The 21,287-nt window shown below is 49.1% G+C and overlaps 6 protein-coding genes across 11 annotated transcripts in view; 1 reads left to right on the plus strand and 5 right to left on the minus strand.

Annotated features, from left to right (window-relative positions):
- LOC126574271 (coronin-6) overlaps positions 1–8,949 on the minus strand; it is a 13,643-nt gene extending 4,694 nt beyond the window's left edge. For 2 of the 5 annotated variants that reach the window (XR_007608215.1, XM_050234352.1), the window contains exons 1-2: positions 8,805–8,935; positions 3,280–3,802 (exon numbers count right to left, since the gene is read on the minus strand). Coding sequence is in view for 4 of the 5 variants with exons in the window: in XM_050234352.1 (XP_050090309.1) it covers positions 3,280–3,477 (198 nt within the window). In the remaining variant the exon portion in view is untranslated. Of the gene's footprint in view, positions 1–3,279; positions 3,803–8,533; positions 8,760–8,804 lie in introns of those variants that run through there. The other 3 variants (XM_050234353.1, XM_050234355.1, XM_050234354.1) reach the window with 3 other exon arrangements.
- Positions 8,950–11,643: 2,694 nt separating this feature from the next.
- LOC126575172 (bifunctional endo-1,4-beta-xylanase XylA-like) lies at positions 11,644–12,434 on the plus strand. Its single transcript, XM_050235737.1, has 2 exons — positions 11,644–12,062; positions 12,129–12,434. Exons 1-2 carry the CDS (start codon positions 11,795–11,797, stop codon positions 12,284–12,286), a joined length of 426 nt encoding a protein of 141 aa, XP_050091694.1. The 5' UTR covers positions 11,644–11,794; the 3' UTR covers positions 12,287–12,434.
- A 781-nt stretch (positions 12,435–13,215) lies between these two features.
- On the minus strand, positions 13,216–14,056 carry LOC126576186 (uncharacterized). Of its 2 annotated transcripts, none has more exons than XM_050237356.1 (3): positions 13,958–14,056; positions 13,834–13,892; positions 13,216–13,762 (listed from the first exon to the last, which is right to left on the minus strand). In XM_050237356.1, exons 2-3 carry the CDS (start codon positions 13,846–13,848, stop codon positions 13,247–13,249), a joined length of 531 nt encoding a protein of 176 aa, XP_050093313.1. In that variant the 5' UTR covers positions 13,849–13,892; positions 13,958–14,056; the 3' UTR covers positions 13,216–13,246. The 2 variants fall into 2 exon arrangements, with proteins under 2 accessions (XP_050093313.1, XP_050093312.1); XM_050237355.1 differs by having other exon boundaries at positions 13,952–13,990.
- A 1,419-nt stretch (positions 14,057–15,475) lies between these two features.
- On the minus strand, positions 15,476–16,223 carry LOC126575296 (holotricin-3-like). The gene is made up of 3 exons (XM_050235926.1): positions 16,075–16,223; positions 15,929–15,974; positions 15,476–15,797 (listed from the first exon to the last, which is right to left on the minus strand). Exons 1-3 carry the CDS (start codon positions 16,087–16,089, stop codon positions 15,547–15,549), a joined length of 312 nt encoding a protein of 103 aa, XP_050091883.1. The 5' UTR covers positions 16,090–16,223; the 3' UTR covers positions 15,476–15,546.
- A 1,476-nt stretch (positions 16,224–17,699) lies between these two features.
- LOC126577361 (urease accessory protein UreG-like) lies at positions 17,700–18,431 on the minus strand. Its single transcript, XM_050238911.1, has 3 exons — positions 18,304–18,431; positions 18,175–18,226; positions 17,700–18,098 (listed from the first exon to the last, which is right to left on the minus strand). The coding sequence occupies exons 1-3, from the start codon at positions 18,316–18,318 to the stop codon at positions 17,824–17,826; spliced, it is 342 nt and encodes a 113-aa protein (XP_050094868.1). The 5' UTR covers positions 18,319–18,431; the 3' UTR covers positions 17,700–17,823.
- Positions 18,432–19,301: 870 nt separating this feature from the next.
- Positions 19,302–20,513, minus strand: LOC126577360 (putative protein TPRXL). The gene is made up of 3 exons (XM_050238910.1): positions 20,378–20,513; positions 20,216–20,267; positions 19,302–20,143 (listed from the first exon to the last, which is right to left on the minus strand). Exons 1-3 carry the CDS (start codon positions 20,390–20,392, stop codon positions 19,428–19,430), a joined length of 783 nt encoding a protein of 260 aa, XP_050094867.1. The 5' UTR covers positions 20,393–20,513; the 3' UTR covers positions 19,302–19,427.
- Between the last annotated feature and the right edge of the window lie 774 nt (positions 20,514–21,287).

The raw sequence follows: 21,287 nt of genomic DNA on the forward strand, positions 1-21,287 counted from the left end.
TCGCACAGACCACGTGGTACTGATGGATCGTGCCTTCTTCCGGTGTGGCCGGCTGTATCGACATATAAGGCAACCGCTGGCAATGGTTAACCCCACGGGGGCGATGGGAAGGGGGGCATATGTTTATTTTTCCTAAGCACCACACACTTCTCGGCGTGTGCGCGGCGACGGAAAACAGTTTTCAACACAAACCCCATCCTGCACACGCGGTTAGTGGCCCCGACCTCCTTCTTCCTTGATAACTACCCTTTCTTCGTAGCCGGCCTTCAGCAAGGGATTCGTCCATGACGCCCGTGGTGGTGGTGCTGATGATGATGATGATTCCATCAGAGCAGCGGTTATGGTGGCAGCGGCAGCGCCAACAGCAGAAGGGCAAACAGCAGCAAGCACATCGAAAATAGCTCCAAGAGCGAATGATGATCAACACCTTTCCTACTGCCACCCATCCGCCCACGCCATGTCTTGTTTGGCAGCAAAAATAAGACGCAGATCAGTCCGGTATGGGAAATGGGGCCAGCACCAGCAGCAGCAGCAGCACCACCACCACCACCACCAGCCGCCGATCGCTTCCTTTCTCTGGGATGCAGTAGCAGCAGCAGCAGCAAGTGGCAAACGGCTCGATCCTTATTAGGGAAATTCCTTCACCGAGAGGATCGCGTGTGGTGTGTGTGCGCGCGAGCGATCGTGCGAATATAGAATATTATTGCACCTTCAGGCTACTAAAACCAAATAAAACACACCAACAACACCGGGCACCATCTTTGGGGATGATGTTTGGAAAAACCTCGGCTTCCCTCTCTCCCCACAACCCCAGCCAGGGCCTGCTTTTCCTCGCTCAATGGTTTGCACGCGCGCTCTACTGAACGACTTTGGGACCAAGGGAATGGGTGGCAATGCGAAGTAGAACGACACCCGAAGCAGAGCATCACGCGTGCATTTGCACATTTTGCACCACCAAGGCATCTCTTCTCACTCCCCTCTCCCTTCCTCTCTCTCTCATGTAGCGCAAAGGAATGAAGGACGAAATATTCGAAACATTTGAACTATTGCCAGTCCGCACACACGGTCGGTCTGCCACAAATGCGTTCATTCGCGATCGATGGATTAACCGAACGCACGCACGCACGATCACCGCGCACGATCGAGAACATTTAGGACGGGGGGAAAAGCAATCAGCCGGTGGTGTGGTTCACGTTGTTGACCTTTTGGATCGCAACCATCATAGCACCTGAGAAGATTCAGTTCTAATTACTACAAATTTCCCCCGTTTTTCAAGCGGCAGGTGGTGTTGATGGTGCCCCGAACCGGCCTGAGGGGCAACCGGTGAATGGCAAACTTCAACATTACGACACAGACGGTCCCGAGAGAGAGAGATGATGAGACGAGACGCGGACCCCGCGTTCAATCGAGTGCGGTACACATTCAATTTTATGACGATTTAAAGCACCATTGGAAGGATATTTATTTGCCAATAAGGGGTAGGAGGTGGGGTGTAAAATGGTTGTGCAAAGTTAAATTGCCATGCGCCGTCCCAACTTACCTTACTAAACTAATTGCACTCCAAAGCCAACTGGTACCGGCACTATTACACTGGTAATGTGCAACTATTGCTTTTTATTGCGGTTAAAAGTAAACAGCCAATCGCAACGCATTGCCGTATGAGACAAGCCAAAATGACGAAAAACTATTTAACAAAAAAGATGGATGCAAGAAATGGTCTGATTCATGATTCTGATTTTACTAAAATTAATTCTTCGTTTTTCGACAAACTCTAGCTCGGATGGTGATCCTTTTAATGGGTGAATGGGCAATGAACAGTTTGATAGTGTGCTTCGAAAATGTTTGGGGTCGTTAACCGGAGCACTTAAGATGACGGCATTCCTTTGCTCGAGAAGCTGATAAAGCGTTTTTGCTCAGTTCACTATCTTTACATAAATGAGACAAAGAGAATGCAGCATAACTCGTTCAATCAATTGCTAAGCGACCAAAGTCACCAACAAAAACTGGACTGCCTAGAATCATAGCATGCTAGGTGCAAAGTATGCTGTGACAATGAGTATAAATATATTTCTTGCATATTTCAGCTCAAATAAATCCATGTCGCTAATAACAGTGTCTTTCTATTATATTCGAACAAATTTGAAGTCCCTGGGGCCAATATAAGTATTCCATTGTGTACATTCATGTGATAATTTGCATGTTAAGTAAAATCAGTAGCGATTTGAGACGAGTGGCGATTTTCTCAGTTACACATTTTACATACACAAGAGCAGAACAAGGTAGATAAATCTTACATTAATATTCTGCTACAGAAAGTGAATTATTTGCATCGATTGTTTAGAACCCACACGACGCACGGCAAACGGTAGCAGCGGCAGAGAACATGTAGGAAAAAGCACGAACCGAAACGTGGTACGTGGCGCGAATGGTGATTGAATAAGATCGGCCCCACCCCGTTGCCCAGAGATCGCCGCACGATCGCGTACAAAGGGGCGCAGCCGGCGTGTGTCCTTAAAGGGAAAACCGTGTGGAAAACCGTGTGTGCGGATCATCGTCACCGTGGATTCGTCGTGGCGCAAGCGCCCTAAGCGCGACGCATCGCCAACGACACGATTGCACAGGAGGAGCACCAAAGGAAAACGCGCTGCTGTGCGCAAAACGCGGTGAAGAAGCAGCACGAATGAGGGATGAGTCACGGCCTGCCCTTCCTCAACATCCAACATGTTCGTCTGCCTCGCGACGCGTTGCGAGAGCGCGTCGTGCGTCGTCGTCTCAACGAAGCACCGCTGAAGGTGCAAATCTTTAAGGGGATCGCCACCGGCGCACAAAACCAACAAGAGACACGACCCCTGTGTCTCTGCCTCGTACAAGGGATCGGCGGCTGCGTCGCGCCGTTGACGCCGGTGGTGTGCGAGTCTTTTGGGGGGGGCTCTCTCTCTCTCTCTCTCTCTCGTGAATCGCCGTTTAAATTCAGCAGGAATGTTCTAATTTTAGCACCGGCGTAAGTTCTATTTCGGGTGCACTCGGCCGGCCGGCCGGCCAGCCATGATCGACCGTACGCGACCGAAAACTCTCCGATCCGAAGCACCGAGCTGTAGTGCGGTCTGGTGCGGACTTGCTGGTGGCCACCACATCGTTAACCACGGATGGATTTCCGCAACGGTACGCACTGTTCGTTGCCTAGTCGCGCTCCCTGTCGCGTGCCCACCCCACCGCACGCACATCGCACACGGTCCAACCGATCAACCTTATGCGCTGCCCACCCCCGGGACGACCTACCTTGTTGTGAGGTAATACGATGAAGGCACCGCCACCGGCCGACTCGACGATGATGGCCAGGAACTTCGGGTTAACGGCACAGAACGTCGAGTCCCAGCTGCTCTTCGAGACGCGGATGTTGTCGTAGCACTGCTCGCGCTTAAGCGCCTGCCCGTACACGTGCCGGAACTTGGAGCTTCTTACCACACGAAACGACATCTTGCCCTCCCTGTGCCACTGTTGCTACTGCCCTGCTGCCCTGTTTTGGGTGCCGAAAAATGCTGCTCTTGCGGACCGTGGCGTTGCGTTGATAGCGGGGTGCTCGGTTGAGAGGCTACAGATTGTACACGTCACTTTTCACAATTCCTTTGCACCTCTCGTGAAACTCACAAACACAAAACTTTAGCGAAAAACCGCGCGGATTCTCTAGCAGACACAACACGTCATCTAGCACTAAAGATAGATCACTAAACGTCACACAACCGGGGTGGGGGGAAAGGCAGACAGACAGGAGCACGATCACGTCACTTCTTTACATCTAATCCTGTGAACAGAGAGCAAGTGCAGCGCAATGCGTTAACGCGATCCCTTTCGGTTGCCCATCGAAGCTAGTGCACTCGAGACCACTCTCGCATGCCCTTTTTTGGTGCGATAGCAACCATTATCGCGCCGAAAGAGCTATGTGACTACCGAAATGTGTGTACGCGGGGAGTCGGCGTGTTCCAGTTGGGATTTTGTTGAGTCAGCGCCCGTTCCGTTGGCTTATCACATATCCTACACGCCCGCTAGGTTCTCTCGTGTGCTAGGGGCCCTCGATAACGGCGACCGGAACCAGATTGGGCGCATTACGGACCGCCCGTCACGACCGTCTTCGTTTCGTCAGCGTAATCAAAGATAGGGCCCGATCCAAGTTACCGGTGATTGCACCAAAGCATCGAAGGAGCCCACGATAACCAAAAGGGGATTCTACTCAACGATAGCCCGTAGCCTGCTGTGCATCCTGTCCTGGCGGCCGCAGAGATCAACCACCACACACCACGATTTGATGTGTTCCCTTATCACCAACGGGTGTTGGTACAAGAGAAAGTTGACGATTATGGCGCGCGCGTGTGTTTTTGTTTTAAATAATATGTTTGTTCAAACAGCATATATCCCACACCAACCCCCTCAGCGGAGCAGCCACTGGAAACACTCCCTCTTGCTGATTCCAAATTCGCTCAAGTCCGCGCGATTCACAAACGACTCATATTTCACGCCATTACGGCACCCACCCCATTGTTACGGCACGATGGGTTGGGCACGATTGGAGGAGATCATCCCAGCGGTCTCAACTCATCGACTTCCGACCGACCAACCGACCGACCACAATTCTCTTTCTGTCGTTTCGGTGCGTAGCGGCATAACGAGCGTGTAAAGCGTGTTGCACCATAAATATGACCATCACAGGGGCGTGCGCGCGACTCTGCCGACACTTGCTGCCACTCAACTTCACCGTCCGGCCGTGGCCATCCACCCGCTGGTCCCGCTATCGCACGGTACGGTGGCGCGCGGTGGTTTATCACCAATTTCTGCAAACAAACAGAAAAGCAAGCGATTGAAACTGGGTGACCACAACCCTTGCTGGCAACGGGGCCACAGCACCCGAGCCACGGGTTTCAGCTGATGAGCCTTCGTCATATCGTCGTTGTGCATCCCCTCGCGGTGTGATGATGGGCCGTGGAGGGGATTTATGTATTTTTAATTACTCCATTCCGAGCAGACCTCAAAACACCGGTGTGCTTATCACACTTTGCTATCGCTGCTGTGGGCTCGCTGGCTGCTACAACGAGAAGAATAGTTGATTTTTTGAAGAGAAGTAAGTTCAACTACCGTGACAAACGGACTGGGAGGGAACGGGTGTTGCCCGGTGCGTCTCATTAGTCCACACGCAATCCGCGACGGTCCCGCGACAATGGAAGGTGGATTTATCGGCAGCAGTGTGTGATAACGATTGATCGGACACGTCACCGTGGCTGCGGCCGCTCCGAGGCCACTCTACGAGTCAGCCAATACACTCGTGTGTTTTCACTTTCACGCTCGAAACCGTTCCACCATTCGAGGCAACCAGGTCAAACTGTCGCCCCGTCCTCGTTGTTGTTTTATGATACAAGCAATTGGCCACACGGCAACCACGGCAAAGTTGAACGATGGGTTGGAAGACAGACGACAGGACCAGTAAGACGATCCCCTTGGCTTCTTGGCTCACTTTTAGTCGACGACACTTGTCCTTCGCTGGTTTTTGGCCGCGAACAGCACACATTCAGTGGATATATAATGGATGGAATATGTGTTTGGTTCGTGTTGCTGCTCCGCGACGTGAATGACGTCGTTTGGTGTGTGCGATCTTCAAAGCAATACGACGACGACGACGCCAATCGTCGCCGTAATCGTTGTTTGACTCATCTCAGCAGACGCGCCACCATCATAAGCGCGCACACCGATGGTCGGTCCCCAGCAACATCTGCAGCAGCTTCTGCTGCGTGATCTCTGACATCAACCATGATTTGACCTTCGAGAGGCGAGAGACATTTCGGCAGGAATGCGAATGCCACCAGCACCGATCCTCACCGATCCTCTCTCTCTCTCTCTCCAACGGACACACATTCCTGGTCGTACATTCGCTACAACATCCGCTCGTCGGCTCCTATGGCTGCATTTGCATGGAATGAATGGTGGTCGCCACAGACGACAAAGGGGGGTGTGAATCCGACGAGAACAACTCTATGGCGATGTTGACGCGTCGCGATCATCTTCCTGGCGGCTCTTGATCATTGGCTGGCCAGTAGGACGGTCCACGTTCTTTCGGAACGAAACGAACGAACGGCGCATATCGAGTAGATTGTACCCGGGGCGTCGGGGAAAAAAAAGCAAAAACCGGATGCGCGATGATATCATCATCATCACTCTCCTCCTCGACTAGTCGCCGTCGTCGTCGTCATCGAGACACCAGAGCCTGCTGCCTCCAGTTTGCACGATTGCCGGGCGGCCAACAACGACGGACGGACGGACGGACGGAGAGCAGTAGATTGTTGCTCACGAAGTGTCCATGAGCGCAGCGCGCTGTACCGCGCGTTTGCAAAAACCTTAGCAACATGGCACGTCGGTCGTCCGCCAGGGAGCACAACGCGCCCGCTACACAACCAACCATTCACATCTCGCTCGCATCTTGCCAATTCCAAAAATGGACTCCGACTCACCGACCGTAATTGCTTTGTTTTCGCGTGGCAAGGAAACGCGTGAAGAAAGGGGTATAGGGTGGCTTTTCGGGTGCTGCTGTTTCCTCTGCGGTTCCCCTGGTCTGGCTGGTGCTGCGGATCGATCGATCGAATCGGTGCCGCTGCACGGTGCCAGCGTGCTATGTGACGGATGCCAGACCGATTCCGCTATCAACAACGCATACACAGAGCCAGCCAACCGGCCGGACGGCCGGCCACCGGAAGCGAAGGAAATTGGCCGACGGTGCCACGCGAAAGTGGTTTGCCAATCAACTATTCACACCCAGTTTCTCCGGTGGTTGCGCTTCTTGCGCCTCTCTCTCTCTCTCTCTGTCCGCAGTGCGTTTTGCGTTCAAGCAACACTGCATCATCCATCAGAGGAGGCCGGCAATCTTTCGCTCGCTCTTTCTCCGGTTTGCCGGGCAGCCCCCGCCGTATCAGCCTGCTGCTGTGCGCTCTATCAGGCAGAGCAACGCACCACATACATCATCGCCTATTTGGAGTTGGAGTCGTCGGCACTTGTGGCATCGATTTTGCTCCCATTTCCCCTCTCTTCCCTCACGCCCCTTGAGCAAACGCAATCAGTACGCGCGAATTGAAGAAGACGGGGCAGAAAAAAAAGACGCAGCCACCGCTACGGCGACCAGTTTCCAGTTTCCTGACGCCCCAGACCGGATAATCGGCCCACAGACGGGTACGATGCGCACTGGACGAGGGCGACGGCGAGGGTTGTTTGCTTTTGGCGCTGGGAGGCCGACCAGCAGCAGCAGCAGCAGCAGCAGCAATCGAATGGCCGGCCAGTGCGAGCTGTACCGCGTGTGGCGGGTTCACGCACTCTGCGTCTACACGCCTACGGAGCACGGTGACCGGCAAGGACACCGCGGACACCGCGACACACCCACGCGTGGATCTCTCTCTAGCACTTGACCACAGCGTACGAGCGCTCAACGGCAGAAGCAGGCACCAGCAGCACACCTTGGCACACCGGTGATGTGGACCTTATGGAAAGGGTCTCCACCACCACCTCTCGCCGTTGCCAATGATTGCTGCGATGCTGATGACGATGCTGCTGCTGCTGCTGCTGCAGAGAGAAAGGGAAACAATCAATCGAGGGCCTACTACGGGCGATTGTTGTGGGTTTTGAGGGATCCTTTCGCCAAAAACTCCGGGTCCACGGATTGACCGCGACCGCGGACAGCACCACGTAACATACCGAGAGCGAGACAGACAGCGGAGAGAGTGTCTCGGAGTTTGGCCTTTAGGCGGCTTGAAAAAATAAACCTTCTCCAAGGGTGTACGCGGATAAAATTTAAACATCGCGCTGTACACACCTCCTCCTGCCCGCCACTGCTGAGTGGACAAAATGGAGAAGTAAAAAAAAAGAAAAAGAAAAACGGTGGAGCACTCCCGGCTGCGGTGACCCAGTTCTCCGGTGCGGACTGATCATCATGCACACGGCGCGCACCGTCGTTGTTTAGAACACCGCCACATCCTTGGACTCGGGACGACGATCGGGATGATGATGATGATGATGACGATCGAGGACGTTGGCACACGCAGGCTGGCCGTTTTTGACGCAAATACACGGACTCACGGTGGCACCACGATCGCACGCACGCACGCACGAAAACCTTGGCTCGAATATTTTCAGACCGCGCGATCGACGACGAGACGCAGAGAGCGAGGGGGGGGGGGGTGGGTGGAGGGCAGGGGGAATGAAGATCAGCGATCGACATGGTTTGCGCTTTTTATGGCACTCTCGGCTCACGGCACGGCTGGTTGAAGAAAGACGAAAGAAAATGTGCGAAATAACCAGCGATTTGAAGGCCCACGACGCGAAGACGGATGGCCAGCATCCACAAACACAGGCACACATAAACTCGGCACCCCCGCACTCCCGCACGATCAGGAAGAGCAACTTTGTGAACCTTTTTTCGAGAAAATCACTCCGTGGAGGTCACTCCCAAAAAAAAAAAAACCCGAACGAGAGACGGAAGACCCGGAAGGCGAACGAGCATAACCTCGAAATGCTGGGGCGTTTATGTTCCACCGAGCACCGCCGGATCGGTCCCGGGTCCCACCAGATCGAGAGCGGAATTGGCCAACTGCGGTTCCACGACGATTCCACTGACTAACGTGCGAGTAAGCACAACGAAACTGTAAATAACACTTTGCCCGGATCGCCGCGGCACCCCGGAGCTGGTTCCCGGAGCTTGGAAAAGGATTTGGGCCGATCCTTTTCGGACGGTTTTCGATTCCGGATTCGGTTGCGTTTTTCTCTTTTCCCGTTACCGTTTTCCGCGGCATGCACTTTCCGGGCTTACTTTTCCAACGTAAAACGACGGCGGAAGGTGGAAAGCGACTCCAAGTCGCTCTTACCACGCACGAAAAAGGTTTAAATCGAACAGAAACTTGCTTTTACGGAAAGTGTGTTTTGGTTCCTGTCTGGGTGGTGCAAGGGGAGGAGCCGATTTCTCTCTCACTCTCTCGGGCAGAGCGAGATAAAAAATTGGCATTTTGACGATTCGCGCGCCACCTAGCGGCCAGAAGTGCGTGACGGAAGTTTGTTTTGTTTTTTCGCGAGCTGTCAGTTCTACCATGTACCAAGTAGTACCATGTTGTACCATGTCGTACCATGTTGTACCATGTTTTTTTTTTTAGTTGGTATCTTACGGACGGAGGTGTTGTACCATGTTGTATCATGTTGTTTGTTTTGATTTGATTTGTTTTTATTTGCCGAGATGGACGAAATTTGAAAACGCGGAATTTCAAGCGCCCCTAGCGGAAATGGCAGGAAACAGGATTGATTTTTGAATCGTAACCGTAGCCGTTAATCGTCGTCGGCGTTCTCGGAAAATCAGAAAATTCTGTGGGAAATGGAATGTTTTTTTACCCTTTTCCTGTTGGAAGCAGTAAACAACAGCCATTCCCAGAAAACCTGGAGAACAAAGCCGATAGTAGCCGACTGTCAAATCGTTTTTGAAAACAAACACGGAAATCGAGTGAAAATCGTGAAAATAGTGGTTTTTCTGTAAAGTAAAGATGCGGACAGGTGAGAGGGGTAACGCCATTCGTTTCATTTGAATGGGTTCTAGGGCTGGATGGCGGAACGGCAAGCCAGCAAGGACAGCTAATAAGCCGAGGATAAGGATCAGCTGAGCGTCGTGTATGAATAGCTCCCCGGAACAGGAGCGCAGTTATTGGCGAGTCGTCCCGAAAATCCGGGACCAACCGGAAGCGCCTTTCCCCACAAGTGCGGTATGGAAAAGTGCGCGTTGGAAAAGTGTGTGCATCTCATCAGCAGGCCATAAAATGGATCAAAGTAAGAGGATCATCACGACAGTGGAGTGGCGGAAGAGGGGTCGGTTATAGCAGGACGTTGGAGAACCCCGCAGCGAGCACCGCGAATGATGTCAGCCACATCAACCTTCGGAAGCGCGTTTAATCCCTGCTGACGATTGCCGCGAGTGCGTCACCTGCGAACCCACGAAAAGGGCACGAACCATTCTTCCGATCTATGACTATTCTGAGCCTATAATCACTAAGCGAGCAGCGCATCCATTAATTACCGCCTATCGTACTATTCTCGAAACGGAAAATGTCAGAGATGGTTCATATTTTTGATCGGATTGCTTTCCATTATTGACCCAAAGGCAGCAGCGGGCACCGTGGTGCGGGAGCGCCAGACGATAATCAAACGATTAGTGCTCGTTGTTGTGCATATGAGCTTTGCCTTTTGCATTCCGGAACTGTCCAACAAACGTCGCGACACGTAATAAAGCGTCACATTTTTCATCTGTACGACGCGCGGTGCGGGGGCTAAACTCGCATTCGATCTACCGCTAATTATAATACACCGAGCGAAAGGAGTTCAATGTGATGCTGGTTACCCTGGGAAAGCAACCGGGTCAACCGTTGGCCAGGAGGCATATGCGTGAATTGCAGCCTGCCACGAAGAGCCACAGACTGCACCAGGAATGGCTGCGAGTGGCACATGGCATTTGCTTAAATCCAAACGGCGCGTCATCGTTAACATTTTACCGGAGGGCGCATCTAAACCACACGTTTACTCTTTCCATGATATCGGCCACCAGCTAAGGCGCTTCATGTCATAAGCATCGCAAAACATATCACAACATGCGCACAAATATGATGTACTTTTAGTACAAAATGCAATTTTCCAACTAGTATCCATCGCATCGCATCGAACTCACTTTAATATCACATTCCCACACGAATAGAAGCGATGGAGGAGCATCTTTACAGTCGTTGCTGTAAATAAATAAATGGATGTCGCTACAAATAATAATACTCCGCCCCGCCGGCAAGGCCGTCGCTCATCATCAATCATTTCGGCAGACAGGATGAGCGCAGGAGCAGACGATCGTACGCCATGCTACAATGTGCACTAACTACTAACGGGCAACAAGCTCACCGATAGCTGCGCTCCCTTGGAGAACCATGATCGATGAGGAGGAGGAGGAGGAGGAGGAGGAGGAGGTATTAGTACCGTGCTTAAACCCTCCTAACGGATGGGCGATATCATCAAGGAGGATAATTATTTGGCGAACTATTAATCGACTCCAGCCTCGTGCAATGATAAATGGGCCACGACAGCGGTGCGAAAAGTCAATCCGCCTGTTGGCTACCTACCCAACTGCGATTGAGAGCCATAAAGCAAATAAACCGAAGCATTAGTTTAAATTATCTCCCACAATTAACATTGAGCGCGGGCGCGAGCGCGAGCGCGCGCGTCCCCATATGCCACGCTGGCTGGGGCCACTGGCTGTTGCATCTGGCCACTCGCCAGACTTACTTTAACCTTTTCCGAAAGGCTCGCCCCTCGTCGCCATCGTCGTCGTGCTACTTACGCGCGGTGATCAGGCGAGCCCCGGGGGCTCCGTCCATTCGATATTAGAATATAGTTCTCCTCCCTCTGAACCGCGACATTGAATATTTCATTCACTTCCCCCACGGTTTGACTACTATTTTGCGTGCCGCGTGCGAGATGTGACTGCACTTTGCGCTTCGCCAACTGTGGCCTGCCAGGTTGCCGGTGGTGGCTACTACCCCCGTCGGATAGTGGTCGTTCGCTACTCTTCTTCTACTACTATATAAGGCTGACCAATTAGCTCCATCAGCATCCAGTATCGAACGAGCAGTTCTCTACTAACGAGCTACCAAACAGTAACCGTGCAGCAAGTGATCGCAATTCACACCCTCCCACAACCGCATTCGCAAAGGTTCAAATTAAAGTCACCGTCGCCAACCACCGGGGAAAAATGTTCAAGTTTGTGTTGATCGGAGCAGTGTTTGTGGCCGCCGTGTGTGCCGCTCCGGCGGACAATAAGCCCGGCCAGCAGCAGCAGGGCCAGCAGGGCCGTGATGGGCTGGACCAGGCGGAATCGGCCTGGCCCCAACAGGCTGGCTGGAGTGGCCAGAACACCTGGAACCGGGATCCGAACGCCTGGAACCATCCGAATGCCTGGAACCATCCGGGAGCCGGTGCTTGGAATGCGAACAGCTGGAACCGTGCCGGATACAACAACCGTAATGAGATGCCCAGTGATCTGTTGAGTGAGCTTCTTGCTAAATCTTCTCTCTTTCTCTTGCTAGATCCGGCCAACCGTTGGGGTGGTGCTGATCCGTGGAACCGTTGGGGCGCTGGTGCTGGTGCCGCTGGATGGAACAACTATGGTGCTGGGCGTGCCGGTGTGGCCGGTGCTGCTGCCGGATGGCAGGGAGCTGTTGCCAACCGTTGGAACGCCTGGTAAATGGCGCTGGCGCCGGTTGATGGTGTGAGACGCTAAGCCGAGAGATGTCCAGTGGCCGGAGGAATTCGTTTTGCACCACGCCAGTAGCCCTTCCCTTCTTTCATATCCGCTTTTCAGTTGTTCAATAAATATTTCAATCAGCACTATACAGAGTTTGGTGGTTTAGTATCTTCTGGTGTACATAACGAGCCGGCAAGGCTTAGTTTTGATCCGAAATTCTACAAATCAATTGACAATTTTCAAGTTAGTTACCAAATAATCCATTCAGAAGCTCAATACAGCATTCTAATCAGGGCAAGTGCACAGTGTTTTCTGTTGCTCTTCATAATCATAATCATTATCTTTGTCCTGAGAAGTGCATCATCATTTCTTTTTCTCGCTTCACTTCTCTAACCTCTGATTGATTAATTCTGACGCTATATAACGTGCCTCTTGAGGAAACACGGGCCTCATCGGATTTGTGGTCACCGAACGTTCAGAACTGATTACAAACATTGAACCAAGAATGATTCCGATATATATTCCACCTAGGTTTTTGTCTTTGTTTGATTACGATTCGATTGCTCCCAAAACGACATACGACCGGCTCAAGTGTAAAAAAAACCGGTTTGGTGGAAAATCCCTCGAAAGAGTGAATTAATAACTTATGCCACGGTCAATGACTAGATTATCCTTTTGGTCTAGGGTGATGATTAGATATTTAAACCATTCTTAACCATATTTGTAAAGCCTTTTATCTTTATTTTGCAGGCTTTTGCAAGCAAAGCCCCAAACGAAACGGCGCATTAATGCTGCAATTCCTGTTGCCGTCATGATATTAGTTATCGGTCGGTTTTCGGATGGATGCGGTCAATATCAGTCTGTGCGATCTTCATATAAAAATTGGTATCACATTTTCACTACTTGAAGAAAACTTTTATTGAATTTTGATAACCATTAACCTCAGTACGCGCGCACCTCTCAACCGTGTTGTGGCTGGGCGTGCGTTCGACGATGCTCGTATCCTCTGGCACCATGACCGATCACAGGGACGGTTTGGGTGTGCTTAGCGCGGTTCTGATTACTAGCACCCACGTGTGCAACTCCAGCGTGTGCAACACCAATGCTGGAACCGTGACTTGGCGACCCAAAGTGAGTCGCAGCTGGTGGTGGTGGATAGTTTTTCACAAACTGACCACTTCCATGGCTGTGTTGTCCCTGTGGTACGCGCTTCGGACCTATTTTAATCGGTCCCGTAGAGTAGCTAGCAGCTCCTTGCGGCTTCGTCCCGACGTGCACGGCCGGGGATGGTGCACCAATCTTAGTCTGCTGCACAGTTCCGTGCTGGTGGCTTACCGGTGGTCCCCGTTTCGGGACAATTTTACCTTGCCCCGGACCGAAGCTACCGGCATGGACGGGCGTTTCCACGAAAGTTTTTCTTGGTGGGTAAGGATTCGCAAAAACCTCCACACAAAGAGCACACACTAGTGCTGCAACCTAGGAAAAGAATGCAAAAATGGTTACACCAGAGGCTTGCTTTCGATTGTGCCGTGACTCGTGACACTTACCAGGACGTTACTCATCTTCTCGACTCGACGACGTTCTCGTTCTTTGCCAACCGACGGCCCTAGAAAGTGGAGACAGTGTGGCGATAGTATCGAGCGGTGCTCACTGTTTTATACGAACCGGTACTGTCGAGGAATTTCAGTTTTCCCAGCTTTCCTGCATTTTAACGGTTTGGCCCCTTAACACAGGAGGTGACCAGTGTGCAAAAAGAAAAGAAAAAAGAAAAACGAACGACCGGGACACCCTCAGACCGGGGGCACGATTATCAGAAGTTAAAAAGGAATGGCTGTGAAAAGGAAGAAATTCAAAACCCACCAGCACCTCAAACGCTCCGAAACTGGTTCGATTACGCGAGTTCCAGTTTCTATTTCGTTCATCGATCGTTCTGCGTTCTGTGGATGATCGGATGCCAGCGGATGGCCTGCTGGTGGAAGCTTTCGGAGGGAACAGAAGCAGGACGCATTCGGCGAAGGAAACGGCGCTCTGCAACGGTGAATACCACGCAGCACACGCAGATGATGAGCCGCTCCAGAACATTGGCGACCACGCGACGCGTACAGACAAGCAAATTGGCGTCTTTCGCTACTATCAGACCCTGGCCGCTGCTGGCCATTCCCTTGTGCCACCTTCGCGAAGCTGACCAGCTTAAAACCAGCGTGCGCGTCGTAGCCTGCCCTCCAGCTCTAATCTGCGCGGTAAAATTAGCTCTTAGAACGGGCTAATACAGGGGTAACAGAACACAACAACAGCAGCAGCAGCAGCAGCAGCAGCAGCGGCAGCAAAAAAAAAAACCTGTCAGACCGGTTCGGTATTTGGTAAAAGATTCTTCTTCCGAGCTTCGTCTCTCTCTCTCGGACTCCTCTTTGCGATTCCTTTCGCTCGTCGATTCCTCCGGGCTTGTGGGCTTGTTCTTGCCAATGGCGCCGCGTCTGCGTCTTTGCCAGTTTTACTACAGACCTCCCGCGACAGCCCGCGGACTGTTCCGTGGCGTGGTAGGTAATTAACCGAATTTCTGATAAGACAGCGCGACCGGGGAGTCATGAGTTCTGCTTGAGATCATCGTCCAACGTACAAGGGATTTTTTGTTATGTTTTATTATTCACCTCCACCGACCAACAACATGTCCATTTCTGCACAAGTCTTTAATTACAACAGTCGTTACAAACGCCGGTACAAGTACCTAGTGCGCCGTGTTGTGTTTTTTGTTGTTGTTCGAATCATAAAGCAAAAAAATCTCGAAGATGTTACAGAACGATGACATCATGTCCGCCCGGCTCAATGTCGATGATCTACCAGAATATGCGTCTCGTCATTTATTCATTTTTGAAGCAACACAAACCGCTCTGCATCAAACGGGTGGGGTCATGAGTGAACTTGAATTTGTTTTGACGATTCTAGGAGCACAGGTGCCATGTTTCTTCCGAGATCGAACGCGACTTCCATGCAGCATCCGTGTCTCAAGATGCTTCGAATATTTGTAAACAAACATCATCTGATAGGGCGAGTATGCAAATCACGGCGTGGCAACCGGCGCTTACACCATCACCGCAAATATTACAGATGACCTCTCTGCAGCTAGGGGAATACGAAGGGCTCGTGATATCGTTTGGTGTTGGATGTGAAGTGAAGACACAAATTATTTTCAAAAAAAAAAAAAAAGTGTAAATCACCGGAACAGTTTATTCCATCCTTTTAACGAGCTAACGAGGCGTTGATTAGTATCCGTGCGTCTTGTAACCTTGGTGACCTTGACCGTGTCCAGCCTTGCCGTGGCCGCCGAATCCGTGGCCGCCTCCATGCTGGCCACCGTGCTGATCGTGAGCGAATCCGTGTCCGCCACCATGGACCTGTCCTCCATGGCCCTGTCCTCCATGGCCCTGCACTCCATGCCCATGGCCGCCCTGGAATCCGCCATGGCCTCCGTGTCCACCATCGTTGTGTCCATGACCACCTCCATGACCCTGACCTAAGGCGGCATCAATAGAAAATTTCACGTAAAAATAAGGGATTTGTGGGACTCTTCTTTCAGGTCTGTCTCATGATCCCATTTCCGTCACTTGTACACGTCTTCAAACGGAGCTCCGATTGCGATCTTACCTTGCACGCTAATCACTACCGCAACCAGCAACAGAACAAACGAAACCTGCAATGAGAAACCACAGAGAAAGATCGAAAGTAATTCACATGATTGCTCACATGCACCGACAATCGGTTTCACTGATTTGTGTGAACCGGGAACGTACCACAAACTTTGCCATTATGGAACTTGTAACTTTTTCCTTCTTTTCAACCAACCGCGAAATACGAATACGATCCGACTTACTGTGTGCTCTGTGGGGAACTGACGAATCTGATCCCTGCCATTCACGTCTTATATAGGCGCCTCCTCTGGCATGATGCTGGCGATTCATAAAAGACAAAAAGACCGAACCCGTTTCGGAACATCTCAGGAAACTGTATGTGTGTGTGGGGGTTTTTGGAGTTCATCAGGTGCCGCTCAGCTTAGCGCTCAAGATCGGGTCATCTCGGCGGGTTTGAGGGCAAAACGCGATGAGATTGTCGTTATCGCCTCAGACCCGCACACGTCTGCGGAACAGAACCGAACCCTGAAACTCATCTCAGGGCCGCTCCATCCTGTTCTAACCAACGAAACAACGCGACAACCGGTTTGGCAGCGTGTAAACAAACTTAACATAAACTCGTTAAAAAAAAACCCCCGCAATCAGTGTTGTTGAATGAGAGGATTTTTTATTAATCTTTTTTGAAAACACACTGATAGCACCGTGCTCATTGCAACAACACCAAACGATGATGATTAGAACGAGTTGCCTGATACCGGGCGTGTTTACGGCTCTTTGACATCGGCGCGGGTTGAATGTCGTTGCGAAACGTTGCGTCTACATCGCGAGGATCGCGAGGATCGTGCTCTACATTACGCGTCAACTTTGCGAGCGCGTTCGCGGGCGCACGCGTTGGTGTCCTGTTGGTGGCTCCGATTTGGAGCTAGCTGTATGGGGGGGCCTCCAATGGACTAGCATACGATCGAATAGCTTCTACCGATAACGACAATCAGGCCCAGTTGTTCAATACAACTCTTGAGCCACCATCCAACCAGCTGCCGATTGGTCTGTTTATAGGTCAGTCGTTAAAGAAGTTGCACGAAGCAAAATGGTGTACTTAAATTCAGTAAGGATGATGTCATTTAAAACCAAAGGGAAAAAAAGAAGTGTTTTGTTGTAACTTTTATGATCACTAAGCATACGAACACAATGATTATGGACCAAAATTCTAGTTTAAGTTGATTATCAGTTTAATCTCGTCCTTTATGATCGTAGAGATATCCATTTTGTGATTAACTTGGCATTTATTATCCTGATGTGTAAGTGGCTGTTAGTTATCGCTAACCAAACTGCATACACCTTTAGGATTCCACCTTCAGTAAAGGCCCACCGCACGCCACAAGCTAATCTGTAATCTGATCACGTTGAAGATCACGGTCAACAATCACGGGGATTCCCGCATTTAATCAACAAGGAAGACAATTTTGAAACAAAATATTTGCTGTTAGCTGTTGTGATTTTATTTCACCTAGGGGAACTGTACATTTTGCGGGCGATAGTGTGGGCTGTTTACTCATTGAAACCATGGATGGAACATTTGTATTAGCTTCCCATTGATGGCTTATCGATGAAGCATCAAGCTCGAAATGGCGACTTAACTGTAAAATATGTTTTACTTGTTCAGATCTATTGGGTTATATGCTATAAGAGAAAGGGACCCGTATTTCACACATGCCTTTCAAAAAGCAAATGTGGTTTAGCAATCTTATAAAGCTTGAAATACCTTAATGCAAAAGTACTCGTGCACGTTATTTTAGCACTTTGAATAATTGATTTATTGCGATATGTTCATTTGAAAGAATATCGTAAATCATTTGTAGATATATCAATCACAGCATCTCATGCCCTCGTTTGTGATCTCATTATCATACTTTAATTGCTTGTCTCGTGATGTTCGTTATGATTGGTATTGCTATGTTGCTCCTTCGGGCTATCCTTATGGCCGTGCCCATGGTTATGATGTCCTCGACCTTCACCGTGTCCATGGCTATGATCATGGCTATGATCATGGTCATGATCATGATCATGGTCGTGAGTGTGATCGTGATTGTGATGGTGTCCAGAATGGCCGCCATGTCCTCCGCATTTTCCACGCGAACCGTGCTTTACATTGGTACCTTCTTCGACATTTTCTGTCTCATGGCTCGCTGTGAACAAAAACGAACATAATTGTTTTGTTTATTTACTTTAAACGATTATCTCTTATTGTTAGTAATAACCTACCTTGAACGGAAGCAACGGCCAAAAAGACGACTAGTGCCAAGAGCAGAGGACCCTGCAAAAATAATTCATTCACAGCAAATCGTGCTCTTATTCTACCACACCGTTTTTAATCATTTGTTCCCAACTTACCAAAAACTTTGCCATCGTTTAAGGTTTAATTTATGCGAAAATTCCCACTCGGTCAACGCAAGCGTGTTCGATTTCAATAGTGGACTGTTGTCTTGGAACGTTTCATTTGCTTCTTTTATAGTTCGAGCAAAGCACAAACACCAACCGTTTGATTATCCAGGCTTAATCAATGAGGTACCCAACTGGAGCTAACCCTTGAGATTGTGTTACTATAACATAGATGATCAGATTAAGTGATATTGTCTAATAATCGAACGATGAATGATGTTATGTTAGTTAAACTGAAAATCAAGAATAGAATAAGCTAGGCTTTGCGCAATGAAATTTCTCAAAATTCTTAATGAAATACATTTATATTTTCTAAGAGATGTAAAGATATCTGTAGATAGATAGTAGAAAGAAAAATGTCCCATCCCATCTGATTGAAAACTATCAGTAGCATTTAGTGTTCTGCGACCTGCATCCTGTTGCTTTCAGTTTCCATTCATAAAAAGAAATAAATATTATTTGCGACCCTACAAATTTTTAATCTGCAAATTAGTGGTATTTAAATTCGTCCCTGTGAACAATTTAAGCCATTATACTGTCCCACAGTTTCACTGATAACGCATGGTGTCAGGGTTGCTTGATTTATGCTGTACTAAAAAAGCTACCTCAATCGCATCAACCGTTAACATTATTTTCAACTTTCGATGCCTGGATGCTTTGCGACTGCTCACATCATTTGAACCTCGGTTCTTGATCACTGCATGCACCATCGTAAGGACCGTAACGTTAACTTTGGATTGTTCTTACTACATTTATTTATTTGGAACAGTAAATCAAACTGAGTACGGTTTGTCAGAGTTTGACCAGATGGCATTTTGTACATTCACATTGATTCCATTTGATTTTCTGCGGGAAACGAAAATTAGTGGAGAAGCTTGGCATCCAGTATCAGTCGGCGATGCTGACAACAAATCGTTTAAAAATCATCCGGATAAAAACTAGATATCATGTACAAGGTAGTGTAGGTCGTTTTTTATTTCAATCAAACAGTTTTTCAGTTTCATTTCTTGCATTCAGCGGGATCTTTTGTAGATCAACCTCTGGGATTTTTACCATCTTCTGTTGGCCTATCGTGTTTAATAAAAAGGAGTCTCAAACTCTTCTTGATTTGTGCTGTGACCATTAGAATCGCTTAAAGTAGGCAATCCGCTACCATTGTCGTAGCTTGAGGAAGAAGAAGATATGGCATCCTGGCTTGATACCGAAGAACCGTGAGGGTTTGAGAAACTGTCAGTGCCCTGGCTTGCAAACGAAGAGCCGCTGTTGCTGCTATGGCTTGGGAGAGGAATAACGATATCACGATCCTTGCTTGTGATAGAAGGGCCGCTATTAATGTCAGAGCTTGGGTAAGGAGAAGGAACATCATAGTCCTGGCTAGAGGACGAAGAGGACGAACTGACGCCGACGCCACCGTTATTGCTCGAGGGAGTAGTAACAGTATTGCTATCCTTTCTTGAGGACGAAATCACGGTACCACCATTGTAGATTGAGTGCGAAGGGATGGTAACCGTCTGCTGGGTAGTGGGCTGAGTGTATGGTGTGGTTGATTGTGGCGGATCAGAATTTCCATAATGATTCCGACCACCTGGGCGATTCCAACCACCAGGTCCACCAGGCCACCCACGTCCACCGTGTCCTCTTGAACCATCGTGGTGGTGATGACTACCCGTTCCATGACCATGATGACCACAACCATGGCCTTGACCATGAACATGTTCATGATCATGCATATGATCACCATGATTATGCTGATGGTTATGCCAACCACCCTCCCTACGATGCCCATGGTGGGCTGCAAATAAAAGATCAAAACACTATAGCACAATTCTCATTTATCTAACACTTCATTTCAACTCTTACTCACCTTCAACAGAAGCAATAGCTACCATCATAACCAGAGCTAGAAACAGAGGCACCTACGAAGATGAATAAAGTTAGTTAGTGGTAGCATGTAGATCAGTGGCATCCTATCGATCACAAGCAAAATACATGAGAGGATCGTTTTAAAACTTGCACCACAACTTACCAATAACTTCGCCATTTCTTAGCCTTTTACTTTATGTTCTGTGTCTCTCTATTAACGCAAGCGTGTTCGATTCCAATAATGGACTGATGTGTTAGATCGCTTCACTCCCTGCTTTTAAATGATGCAGAGAAGAAAGAGAGCCGCATATTTAACATTATGCTGTATCAGCTCAACGCGTCTGCTGTAATCATTTGGTATTTCCCATCGGGAATCCCGATTACGCTTGTTGCGCATCGATGGTACGGTTGACTCGAAGATGTGTGCGGTCGAACATAATCAATTCTTCCAGATTGATAAAATGTGTGACGTAGAGCTGATGAGCCGAAGAAATATGCAATGCAAACGCTCAACTGAAAGATAACTACCGCTACGATCCGCATTCTAATGATACAACGCGTCATCATGAGCCTCTTCTTTCTTTCGGTCCTTTCTTTCTGCGATTAACGGGGATTTCCGCGATTGATAACATGGACCGCGAGGATTTTAGAAAGCAATCTAAACCCTGTATTCCACCGCAATTTCACATAATCGTTTGTTCTAGGCGCGCTTGAGAGATAACACTGTTTTTGTTTGCCTGGGTTAAGCTAAGAATCAAAACAAGAGTGACTAATCGGCAAAACCACCCTTTACACTTGTTGTTCTTAACTAAATATGAGTAATTGCGTATTGATTACGCATATACTAACAAAAAGGGTCTCCGAAAATGCTCTATATGTGCTACAGGTATCGAGTAATATAAAAAGAATGGAAACTAAGCTGAAAATAATTTAATCGAATAAGCAAATATGTTTTGCAACTAAAATCTTTGCAGCCGTTGATTGCAATAGTAATTTTTAAAGTAATGAAGTTGTAGGTTTAAGCATAAATACTCTTGTACAATGCTACAAAAGTTGATATTTTTTACAATCAT

Source organism: Anopheles aquasalis, chromosome 3, assembly GCF_943734665.1.
Source record: "Anopheles aquasalis chromosome 3, idAnoAquaMG_Q_19, whole genome shotgun sequence".
NCBI lineage: Eukaryota > Metazoa > Arthropoda > Insecta > Diptera > Culicidae > Anopheles > Anopheles aquasalis.

Coding starts and splice junctions, on each gene's coding strand:
- LOC126575172 (XM_050235737.1), top strand. CDS start 11,795: ATGTTCAAGTTTGTGTTGATCGGAGCAGTGTTTGTGGCCGCCGTGTGT. Junction 12,063..12,128: donor CCGTGCCGGATACAACAACC/GTAATGAGATGC, acceptor TTCTCTTGCTAG/ATCCGGCCAACCGTTGGGGT.
- LOC126575296 (XM_050235926.1), bottom strand. Junction 15,798..15,928: donor GGTAGTGATTAGCGTGCAAG/GTAAGATCGCAA, acceptor ATGCCGCCTTAG/GTCAGGGTCATGGAGGTGGT.
- LOC126577361 (XM_050238911.1), bottom strand. Junction 18,099..18,174: donor GGCCGTTGCTTCCGTTCAAG/GTAGGTTATTAC, acceptor TTTTGTTCACAG/CGAGCCATGAGACAGAAAAT.
- LOC126577360 (XM_050238910.1), bottom strand. Junction 20,144..20,215: donor AGCTATTGCTTCTGTTGAAG/GTGAGTAAGAGT, acceptor TTTTATTTGCAG/CCCACCATGGGCATCGTAGG.